General features: G+C 36.5%; 1 protein-coding gene across 2 annotated transcripts in view; it reads right to left on the bottom strand.

Annotated features, from left to right (window-relative positions):
- The window catches only part of NOX4 (NADPH oxidase 4), a 180,071-nt gene that overhangs the window by 77,420 nt on the left and 89,547 nt on the right, over positions 1-13,104 (bottom strand). For both annotated transcript variants that reach the window (XM_040256520.1, XM_040256521.1), the window contains one exon: positions 4,261-4,321. In XM_040256520.1, the coding sequence (XP_040112454.1) occupies positions 4,261-4,321 (61 nt within the window). The remainder of the gene's footprint in view (positions 1-4,260; positions 4,322-13,104) is intronic.

Here is a 13,104-nt window from a genome sequence, read left to right as displayed (position 1 = left end):
AAGGCAAATCCAAAATGTTACATAGCCCTGTTTCCCCGCTTTCAGTCCTCAAGTTAATCATACTTTAGATCTCAGCAAGACTGTCAAATACACAGGATGGGAATTGATAATCAAGATTCAAGGAAAAACCATTATGTGATATAAACAATTGGCATTTTGTGGGATGTCCATCCAATTATCATCAATCCATTAATTACTGAGTGGAACAATGAAAAGATTTTCAGATTAATTACATGTGGATATTAGGTATATAATGTTTTATAGTAAAAGTCACCTGCTACTTAAACTATTAAAATAACCAATGGTGAGACATTATCCAGTAGAAATGATACCTAATGAAGAAAGTAAAAAAAAAAAAAAATATTTGGGACTATGAGAATGATAATCACGGCAATTGGCAATCAAAATGTAACCATACATTTGAAATTGGGAAGCAGGACTGATTCTAGAAAAGCAACAGGTATTAATTCATTTCAAAGAGAAATCCCCTCAGATAATTCACTCCACCCCTCTATCATCATCATTTCAAGGAAAAACCTCAATTGCAGAATTAAAGAGGTTTGAAGAGTCTTCTAAACTTAATGAGTCTTTCACATACTTAGGAGATGCAACTAGCATGCATGCTTAGTCACTTTAGTCCTGTCTGACTCTTTGCAACTCCATGGACTGTAGCCCACTAGGCTCCTCTGTCCATGGGATTCTCCAAGCAAGAATCCTGGAGTGGGTTGCCATGCCATCCTCCACAGGCTCTTCCCAACCCAGGGATTAAACCTGTCTCTCTGTGTCTGCTACACTGCAGGTGGATTCTTTACCACTGAGCCACTGGGGAAGCCCCCAGAGCTAGACAACAAACACAAAACTTTGTTGCCTCCTTGTCCTGTGCTATATAGCTGCCTCGTTTACTTCCTGGGTACTCTTACAGCTGAGTGTAGCAGATTAGTCTTAGATTAGACCCAGGAGGTGGGTACTGAAGAACAGTACTAAACCGGTTCTTTAGACCTGTCTAGGCAGAACATATCAGATTTTCCTGATAGTTCAGTTGGTAAAGAATCCACCTGCAATGCAGGAGACCCTGGTTCAATTCCTGGGTCGGGAAGATCTGCTGGAGAAGGGACAGGTTACCCACTCCAGTATTCTTGGGCTTCCCTTGTGGCTCAGCAGGCAGAACATATTTCAGGGAAGAACTAGTCACAGTAAAACATTTCTCAGTCAATTTAAAAAGTAAACCTCTGTTATTCAACTTCTTAAGCATCTCTTTGGTGTATTTTCTATAACTACTGCTTTTAATATAGAATAAAATATATATAATATCAATTCTTTCAGAATAAAAATCAATAATCTTTTATTTCAGCAATGCTATCCCCATTTTTCCTTCCATAATTATTTTTATAAGACAGCTAAAACGTTTTCTGAACTAAAGTGGCAGTGGCAGAATTATTTAGTGGTTCTCTGCATGAATGCCTGACATTTTCCCCCAAATCAACAAATATTTAAAGTCAACAACCAATAAAGTCTGTTAATTGAAAAGCATCTAACTGGAACTGAACTCTCTGAAGAGAATGAGCTTGTTTCCCCTTCCATGGCACTGTACATTAAAAAAGAGGATAAAATTAAAACTATTAAGAACTCTTAATAGAAAACATTAAAATAAATGATGAGATAATGACAATAGAAAATAACTTTATGAAGAAACTCGGTAACAATAGCTAGTAATGAGCCATGATAAACTTTCTCTTTACCCTGATGAATTAAATTATGACTTCATTGCACTTGTTTCCTTTCAGATATAGAACTCTATCGATTATCATTCATTGCTAAAGTTAATTCTTACTATATTGGGATTCTTACCAGAGAAGAACTTCACTCATTTTTTTGTCAAAAAGTGCAAAAAAAAAAAAAAAACCACACTCTTTACTTATATCATCTAGTTCTGGGATTATGGGAATTATTATTTCTATACAACATCAGTATCCTTCTCACAATGAACTACCATAATCTCTTTCAAAAGCTATCAAATAAATAATTTGAACTGAAGCCTGATTTTTCTCATTGATTCCAAATAGGTCATCACTGCTCAAATATCTCTGGATTAGTTTCATCGTCTGCCCATTAAATCCTATGCTGCATATTTCCCCCATTCTCTTCTCATCTCCAATTCCAGGTTGACTGCTCTTTCTATAGACAAAGAATTTTATATACACTATTGTTTTTAAGTATATCACACAAACTCTTTAAACTTACTTTTCTAAAATATCCCTTCTCTGTTACAAATCATCTTGTCCTTTCCTGACTTTTACAATAAATAGCCCCCCTTTCTAATACCAGCTTCTTAAACTGTGCTTGCAAATACATCCTCAGTTTCCAGCCTCACTCCTCCACTGATTCCTTCTCCTCTGCCTTCCAGGACCAATCAGTCTTCCCTTGATCCTCACCCTGTCCACTAGCAAGTTATCAGCACCACTTTCATGACGATGCTTCCGGTCCTTCAAATGTTCCCTAACATCTCCAAGCTGTTCTAACACCTTGTCAAGGCATTCAAGATCTGCACCAGGTTTTACCATACTACTCGCCCCCAAAACATTATCTTTACTTCTGATAGCCTTATTTAAGAAACTTACCTTTCCTGAATAAGGGCAAATTTACCTTGCCTGATTTTTGACAGTGCTATGGGTCACCTTCTTTCTTCACCTGCCTGATTCTCAAGTTGGGCTTACAATCTGTCTTCTCTGTGAAGCTTTTTGTATGGCCCTAGATCACACTGACTCTGCCTTTTTCTGATTCCCTATAGTTTTCACACACCAACTCCTAGTTCAAGACTTAGTTAAAAAATTACTCTTTATTTACATTTGCATCCTTTCTTTTGAGAAACCAAAATAAACAATCAGTCAACAAGTTAACATTTACTGATCACTCACTTGTCAGTCACTCTGTTGGGCCAAGGGAATGTAAGTGAAGTCGCTCAGTCGTGTCCAACTCTTTGCGACCCCATGGACTGTAGCCTATCAGGCTCCTCCGTACATGGGAGTTTCCAGGCAAGAGTGCTGGAGTGGATTGCCATTTCCTTCTCCAGGGGATCTTCCCAACCCAGGAATCTAACCCAGGTCTCCCACATTGCAAGCAGACACTTTACCATCTGAGCCACCAGGGAAGAAGGTGTAATATTTCTTTTATTTACTCACAGCTCTTAATTCAATGCACCTTTCAGATAATTAAAAAAAAATCAATAAAAGAGCAAATTACCACCAACAGATCGGCTATTATAAATGACCACCATCCCAAAGATGTTGTAGAGTTGTTATATACATATACAGATAATACTATGCAAAAGGTCATGCAGGAACTAGATTTGTGTGATTGCAAATTAAAAGACACTTGCTCCTTGGAAAAAAAGTTATGACCAACCTAGACAGCATATTAAAAAGCAAAGACATTACTTTGCCAACAAAGGTCTGTCTAGTCAAAGCTATGGTTTATCCAGTAGTCGTGTGGATGTGAGAGTTGAACTACAAAGAAAGCTGAGTGCCGAAGAATTGATGCTTTTGAACTGTGGTGTTGAAGAAGACTCTTGAGAGTCCCTTGGACTGCAAGGAGATCCAACCAGTCCATTCTAAAGGAAATCAGTCCTGACTGTTCATTGGAAGGACGGATGTTGAAGCTGAAACTCCAATACTTTGGCCACCTGATGCAAAGAACTGACTCATTGGAAAAGACCCTGATGCAGGGGAAGACTGAAGGTGGGAGAAGGGGATGACAGAGGATGAGATGGTTGGGTGGCATCACCGACTCAACGGACATGAGTTTGGGTAAACTCTGGGAGTTGGTGATGGACAGGGAGGCCTGGCGTGCTGCAGTCCATGGGGTCACAGAGTCGGACATGACTGAGCGACTGAACTGAATCCTAGGTGTTGAATATTTTGAAAGTAAATACACTAATTTTAAAATCACATACATTTCAATGTTCGCACTGTTGCCAGTACATCTGACAAGCAGGTAGAAAGCTATGATTTACAATCACATGAACAACACACTATTAACAATTACCGATATCCAAGGTATTCCAATTCCAAAAATACATCTTACAAGGAAAAAAAAAAAACTTGAATATCAAAAATGTACAAGCAAAGAAGGAAAACAAAACAACAGCTTGAGAACATACATACATTTCTAAACATGTTGGTTGTTCCATTAGTTAAACAGTAAAATTATTGTATGGCCTACTATTTTCAAAGCATATATTTTAAAACTCTATGTTCTACATACCTGTCCAGTCTCCTACTATCTTAAGGTGGACCCCAAATGTTGCTTTGGTTTCAGTAGGACACTAAAAAATAAATAAATACTGGAATCAATTCTGAATAATAATTATGTATTACCAGACTGTGATTTAATTACTACTTTTATTCTCATAGCATATCTCTAAAATCAATAGAAAATAGAAAGGAATGGACTAAAAATCTATACAGATCCTCATTAGTGGGGGAAAATAAAAGCAATGCCAAGCAGTCAATAAGACAATACCCATTTCTCTAAAAACCCATACATATTTATATAAAACAAACAATGCACATAGCCTAAAACTGCTAGTGTATCTAAGCACAAATCTTGCTTAAGTATTCTCTGAGTTGAAATATTTATGAGGACACAGCTTTTAACCACAAAGGAAGAAATGGAGACTAATGATTTTAGTGTCTTTTTCTCCACAGATATTATTATACACTTCACATTCTAATAAATTCCAGTGAAACGAAAAAAAAAAAATTATCAGCATGACCTGACTTCATTATGTCCAGTGAAGGAACTCCTCCTGAAAGAGTTTTATTTCATTCTCTCCCTTAACTCTCAAAAAAATCTAGAGTAAAATGTAAGGGCACCTGGAAAAGAGAGTGAACTGTGGTACTGGAGGTAAGAAAAAGTGTCTGTGGTCCCATGTTTAGGAAATAGAGAAAATAGCCACATAGCAAAAATGGGAGAATAATTTTCAGTTCACAATAAGAAAATGCAGAATCTCCTCTTAAGAATCCCAATCTCTTTCCACAATTCTAAAATTCAAAATTTCTCAAAAATGATTTTTTTTAAATGGCCCATTTGGTGGTACTATCCAACTGAATTGATGGGAAGGTAATGATGTGAGGTTAATGAACTTTTATACAGAAGTACTTTCCTAATGAAATACTCATTTGTTTAAAAATGCTGCCTTATATCCTGTTAAAGATCTTATGTAATATATTAAATATGTATACTTTTTATTTTTTAAAAAGCCTCGAAATTCTGAATTCTGAAAATACATCTAGCAGAGTTATGGGTAAGGGATTATGTGCATGTGACTGCAGTGTTCATTGAGTACCATGGGCCAAAGGCCCTGCCAAGTTCATTTCTAAAAGCTCACGATAACCCTGGTGAGTCGTCTTATAAGGTTAAGAAAACTGAGTAGAGTAGATCCAAGACAGAGTTTGGATCCAGGTCTGTCTGACTATACACTTCTTAACTGTGGCAGGCCACTGTCTCCACTAAAGCAAAGATATGGAAAATGGGTAAGGATTGCATGAGAAATCAAATGGAGTAGAAGAATAAAAAAGGATTTGTTGAAGATGAGTAGAATCAATGTGTTGTTGTTTAGTCAATAAGTCCTGCCCAACTCTTTGTAACCCCCATGGACTGTAGTCTGCCAAGCTCCTCTATCCATGGGATTCCCAGGCAAGAATACTGGAGTGGGTTGCCATTTCCTTCTCTAGGGCATCTTCTCAACCCAGGGATTGAACCCTGGTCTCCTGCGCTTCTCCTGCATTGCAGGTGAATTCTTCACAGCTGAGCTACTGGAGAAGCTCTTAGAATCAATGTACAACAATATAAATTAAAGAAAAATGTGGGCTTAAGTTGAAGCACTAAAAGAAGATGGCAGTGGCTCTGAGAGCCCTGTAATACAGAATGGGCTACATGAAGCAAGTTGAAGATCCTCAAGCTCACTGTGTTGACCAGTTAATACAGGTCACATAAGGATGCTCTAAAGAAAAGAAATAGAGGAAGGTGAAGACACCATGGAGATAATGTAAAAACTCATCAGAGAAGAACAACAGATTGGAAGTCAATGAAAACACTAAATAAATAGTTAGGTATTCATCATCTGTTCATGACAATTATAAACTAAAAAGCACATGTTCAGGGTTGAGATCTATTGTAACTTGGAATTTCCAAACCACAATTTGACAGTCAGTGTTTCTAATAGGATTATTTCTATGAATAGTAGTTTAAAATATTGAAACACATCAAAATATTATAAAAATTATACTATTTAAATATATTGATACTATTAAAAGTATATTATTCTATTTATAATTTTGACTCTAATAAATTTGACTCTTAAATTACATTCTAGTTTTTAATAACTCCAATCAGTTTTGTCATTAGTAAATCTCCAAACAAAATGATGTGATGTCTAAAGACCACCCATCACTTTGGCTTCACACTACTTAATGCCGGCCAGAGCCTCTATGGAGTAAAAGCTGTAGCCGCCAGAAAGCAAGGCTCTCAGCAGAGTTCTAGGCCACCAATCTGATTGTCCACATGTCTCTTGATGTTTCCCTTACTGTGAATTAAATCTCAGGTTATGAAAAGAAGACTTAAGCCAAGAAGACAGAAGAGGGAGCAACAAAGTTAGTCTTTGTATGTCTGAGTGTGCATCTGGCTTGATTTAACCTTACAATATATTCTAAAGGAAATGTGCATTTTGCCAAATATTCACATCTCTGTTCTATTCTTTCAGTGCAGATCCTATGAATGATAACTACATATGGTTTTAACATTACCTCATGTCATGTAGTAGCCTTTAAACCTCCCTCTTCTAAACGCTGGCCGAATGCATCAGGACAGCTTTAAAAGCTGATCTAGTTGTGAGTAGAGGAAACTCAATATTGTTTCTCCCAAATTCTTGGGAATAATGCCATTATAAATTACTGATACTTCCTCAAACTTGCTAGGAATTAAGAAGATAGATTTTAACAGAGTCTTTTCCCAATCACATCACCCTAAATTTAAAGGCCAGAACAGAATAGCACACAGAATGACTTCTGCATATGTGTTTTGAAACAACGACTGAAAATCTTAGAATCACATGTTAGTGGCTTTCCACAAATAATGTTCGGATTCACTGATGTTGTCTAAAGCAGTGTAGAGATTCTTTAATGTTGTTTCACTGTCTTTTTAAAGTTGCTTAGAAAACTTCTGAAAGGGAATAAATAATATTCATATCTATGGTTGTCTTCTCTTAGAACGTTATAAAGAAATATGGTGATGACAAATTTTTAGTTAAAAACATTGAAGGAAAATATATGTAATAAAGTTCACATTATTAAAATAAAAACAGATATTAGTATTCTTCTTCAATACACAGAAATACATTAATGAGAATATATAATATATTTAAAAAATATTAGCTCCTGGGAGGTAAATTGAAGACAGAGAAAATAACTCATTTCATACACATTTATTTAAAAATTATGCTTTTTAATGTTTATGATTTTAAAATTTTTAAAAGTTTAATTTTTTTTTTATTAATTAATTAATATTTGTTTTTTATTTTACTTTACAATTCTGTATTGGTTTTGCCATACATTGACATGAATCCACCACGGGTGTACATGCGTTCCCAAACATGAACCCCCCTTCCACCCCCCTCCCCACAACATCTCTCTAAAATATAAACATCAAAGAATTGCTCAGTCATACTTTAGTCTCACTTAAGTTTCCTAGGGGAAGAGAATGGAGTATGGCTGATGTTGACCTTAATGTAAGTAGCAGAATAGTCATCACTTAGTTTAAGGAGAAGTAGATAAAGTGACAAGGAGAAGGCAATGGCACCCCATTCCAGTACTCTTGCCTGGAAAAATCTCATGGACAGAGGAGCCTGGTGGGCTGCAGTCTATGGGGTCGCTAAGAGTTGGACACGACTGAGCTATTTCATTTTCAATTTTCACTTTCCTGCATTGGAGAAGGAAATGGCAACCCACTCCAGTGTTCTTGCCTGGAGAATCCCAGGGACGGGGGAGCCTGGTGGACTGACATCTATGGGGTCGCACAGAGTTGGACATGACTGAAGCGACTTAGCAGTAGCAGATAAAGTGACAGAATTTGCAACAACAGCCCTGGAAGAATGTGTGCTTTGATATCCTGGAGAAAAACAAACCTTTTCTTCAAATTATTTGTTCAAAATGACATTGGGTTTCTAATGTGCTCAAATGACTAATGATTTTATAACTGTCCCACAAAAATATAAACAGATATTACATAATCATCTTACATTTGAGAACAAAATGTAAAAATGATGTCACTGCACAAGAATTTATCCAACATGGAAAAGAAATTTAAAAGCCACAATGGGTTTCTTTTTAAATCAAGAGGTTTGCAATAAATAATAAAAATAATTCTAAAATGCATGTTATTATAGTAAGCATTAAATTTTTAATGTAACAAATATCTTAAACCAGAGAAAATGATCACAGAATATGATGTTCTTTAATCATTATTGTCACATCTTTATTTTTAAATCTCTTTTCCAAAGCTCTAGCTTCACATTTTCTATGCCTGCTAGATAATTTCCACCTGAAATTCGCTCTAAATTGTAACACATCCAAAATCACTATTATCTTATTTTCCAAATTATCTCTAATTCCCATAGATCTGGACATAGAACCTACATCCTACCAGAAAAGAGGTTCAAATCTCAGAGTACTGCCAGGTATTTCTCTTCCTGCTAGAATTCAATCAACCTTCAAGTTCTTTCAAATCATACTACCAAAGAAAATGTCTGATTATAGCAGTCTCCTATTGATTAACCTTTCGTGTCCTTCTATAGAAAAATACATTTTATAGGCTTCCCTGGTGGCTCAGGTGATAAAGAATCTGCCTGCAGTGCATGAGACCTGGGTTCAGTCCCTGGGTGGGGAAGATCCCCTGGAGAAGGGGATGGCAACCCTAGTATTCTTGCATAGAGAATTCCATGGACAGTGGAGCCTTGTGGGCTATAGTACATGTGGTCCCAAAGAGTAGGACATTACTGAGCAACTAACACTTTCATGGGAAAACCCACGTATTCTTTCTTTCCTACAGTCTATGACCAACCACATTTGTTCCAAAGCCTTTCCAGTTTTATATTCCATTGTTTCTCTTTGATTCACCCTAACCCAGCTAAACCAACATGGAGCAACTAGTATATTTTCTTGTTTCTTCATTTCCCCACATTCTGTTAATAATGACTTCATTCCCATTTCTCATACTGAACACTAGCAATTCTTTAAGACTTATTTCAAAGGCCACCATTTTCATGAAGAAATCTCATTTCCCATGCTATAAAAATTCTTAACTTCCCTGAAATTCCAAATTACTTGATTTTTACATGCTTTATGATGATTCCACTTCTTTAATTTGATGTAATTTTTTTTCTGGTATTAATAGACGTAAGTGTCTTGAGATCAAGAATTCTTTCTAAATCATTGTATCTTCCACATCATCTTATGCTCAGCAGATATGCATTCACGTATCAGTTAATGTAACATTGGAGAATTAACCTGAGAATGAATAAGGACTTCAACAATGGGCGAGTCTTCTAAAATGTATTCATTCAACATATATGTTTTAAGTATTACAAAGTTATAGGAGCTCCTATAATTTCACAAATGAGGACTGTTCTAAAAGCAAGACAGGAGATAATGAGCCAAAAGTGAAAAATCCATCATAGTTAGTGTAACATCTTGACTCTAAACATTTTGACAAAAATAACATTTCCATATTTACTGTTTTACTTGAAGGAAAAATTAGTATTTAGTCATATATTTACATGAGAAAATATGCTAAATATTAAACAGAAAGCTCCTGGAAATGTATGTAAATGAGATTTTCGCTAACTTCGACGGAATGTGTATATTATCTCAACTCTCTCAAAAAAAAAAAACCCACTAAGATAATAGTTTAAGAATATAAAAATATAGACAATACACGGGGAACAATACCAACAATGGAAAGATGTAAGCATATTTTGAAAGATAAAATGTGGATGAGATGGTGGTTTGGGAACTGACTGAAACATATTTCAGAGCTGAAATCCCACTATCTTCATAAAGGGGACCACCTTGAGAACAAAGTCCATCCTTCCTACATAAGTTTGGAGAAACTCAAGTCTTAAAGAGACAATAGGAGAAAGCTGAGCTTGGATTTATATCATTTTTTAAAAAAGAGAAGTGTCCATGTCTGTGTATGGGGATAACTTGGTGTCCCCAGATTACCTCACCCCAAGCACAAGCCAGGCAACTCTATCCCCAGAACACCAAACACCAGTTGGACCAGCAGAGGTGGGCCAAAAAGGGCTCAGGATGCAGGAACAACCCATACCGTGGAAAGTAGCGCTGAGACGTCATTCACTTGCTCAGGAAAGATTTAATACAAGTAGCCTAAGTGCCGTTTCACATTTACACCTCCCAAACTGAGCTCTATAAATCCTCATCATAACCTGCTCTCTCCACAGCCCTCCCTATCTTAGTTAGTGCAGCTCCAGTTGCTCAGACCAAAGCAAATAAAACAAAACCTTAATTCTTCTATGTCCTTCACATACCCAGTCTAACAAGAAATCCTGCTAACTTTAACTTTCAAATAAATCAGGAACTGCCACCAGCTCCACTCTGACCATCGTCATACCCCGGGTGGATGACCTCAGCAGCCTCCCAACTGGTCCTCTGCTCTGCTCCTTTCTCCCTTCATCTTAACACAGCAGCTGGAGTGACCCTGTTAAAAAGTAAGCCAGGTGACCTCCTTCCTCCACCCAGAGACCTCCATTGGCTCCTTCTTCTCTTAAAGTAAAAGCGAAAGCCCTTGCAGTGTTATATAAACATACCAACTCTGACTCCTCATGACTTCTCTGGCCTTATCTCCTACCATCTTTCCTTTGTCTTAGTGTATTCCAGACACACTGATCTCTGACCTCCCCAACTCACTCACTCACACACACACACACACACACACCACACATACAGATACAAGTCAACAGATATCAACTATAACTCAAGGTGAGAACTGCCTGGTGTTTGAACAGAAAAATGACATGATCTGGTTATCACTTCAAAATGATCACCCTGGTTGCTTGTTAAGATTAAACGATAGGTGAGTAAGGCAGATGGATGGAGAGCCACCAGGAGGCTACTGAGAGAGTCGTAGACAGGACCTGGGTGACAGCCACAGAAACACTGAATAGACTCTGGAGGTAGAACCAAGAAAATCTGTGGGTGGACTGTTGACTATGCTTTAAAAAAAAAAAAAGACAAAAGTCAAGAACGATGTCCAGATTTTCAACTTAAGTAACCTGGACAACTGAGCTGGTATTAACTGAAGTAGGCGAAGATAAGTAAAGATTAGTTCAATTTTAGAAATGTTAATTCATGATGTCTGTTAGACACCCAAGTGGAAGTTCCTTGTAGACAACTGAATATAGGTTCTTGAATTTCAGAGGTGGGGCCTGGGCTGGAGATATAAATTTGGAAGATGATAGTATACAGATACATCAAGATTAGATAAGACCATTAAAGAAATGAATCTAGCTGGAGAGGAAAAGAAATTCAAGGAATGGACACTGGAATGTTCTTATACTTAGAGGTCATGGGATGATGAGGAATAGCAAAAAAAAAAGAAAGAAAACTGAGTAAAAGTATCTGGAAACCTAGAACATAAACCAGGTGAGTGAATATCCTGGAAGCAAAATGAAAGCAGTGTGTCAGTAAAGAAGTGATCAGCTGGGCCAAATGGTGCTGAAAGGTGAATCCAATTGAGGACTGGGAAATGACCCTTGGACCTAGAAATAACATGGGCATTGTTGACCTCAATGTTTAAGTTGAGTGGTATGGGCAAAAGTTGATGGATTTAAGAGAATAAGAGGAGAAGAATTAAAGAAGTGAGATATGGGGCAGTAGCTGAAAGGAGATCTGAAGTCAAGAAAGGATCTTATTGATCATTTTCTCTTTGGTACCTAAGTAAAAGAAAGTATTCAAAAATACCAACTGAATAAATCAAGTTTAATATTAAACAACAGGTTTGCTCTGCATAACTGACCTATTTGAGTTCATATATCATGCAGGCTCATATCAGGCACCGAAAGAATATTTTCTCCAGGAAAGAAGTCAAACTAAAACAATTAGATAATGTCAACTTTTCAGAGAATTCAGATACCCTGTTAAGTTTCCTGAACACTAGTGACCTTCTGGAGCGATTCCTATCACCGTGCCTGCTCTATGTTTCAGACACACTGTTGCCTTGCTAATCTGTCATCTATCTCAGCTGAGTTTCTAATGTATCTAAGCAAAAGATTTGTTAAGCCCTAGAGAAAAGCAAATTTTAAGAGTCAAATGGATGAGACCAAGACCCAAGATCAAAACAACTGATGAAGACTTTCTGGTTTTATTTAAATCCATGGAGTTAAATAAATAATAAAAAAATAGTTTGCCAGTCTTAAGAAATCCATGGCCATTCTTGTCTGGTTTTCACTGAAAATGGGAAAGACTAAACCCAAGCGACTGGATGAAAGATGAAAAACAAAAAGCAGAAAAATGATGGGAAATGCAGGCATGCTATGTAAAAGTACAGACAATAACAAACTAACAACTAGACTTTCCTGTGACTCATGGAAAAATATGTGAAATCAGGTTATCCAAGCTTAAAAATAATGAATCATACAACTTAGAATACAGATGTCAGGAAAGCACATGTGTAATTTTGGATAAAAACAATAATGAAAGGATATAGAGATATTATGAAAACTTTAATCACTTACTACTATAAAAGTCATATTCTATATTCTTTGAGAATTCACATAAAATTAATAATAATTAATATCTACCTCAGTTAAATACTAAGAGATATTTCACTCAGTAGTAAGCAATAGGTTTCATGCTTTCTTAAGTTTGGGCTTTTTAAAACTATCTCTGATTTATGCTTCAAATTAGATGAGAGCATTCCTTAATGCATTTGTTTTGGTAGAAAATCCAAACTTAGGTAATTACAGAGAACAGCTAGAAGACACTTAAGAGACCAACTAGTTGGTCAAAAATAAAATAAGAATTCTACCCAAGA

Source organism: Oryx dammah, unplaced genomic scaffold, assembly GCF_014754425.2.
Source record: "Oryx dammah isolate SB20612 unplaced genomic scaffold, SCBI_Odam_1.1 HiC_scaffold_15, whole genome shotgun sequence".
NCBI lineage: Eukaryota > Metazoa > Chordata > Mammalia > Artiodactyla > Bovidae > Oryx > Oryx dammah.
This window is presented reverse-complemented; position numbering and strand designations above follow the sequence as displayed.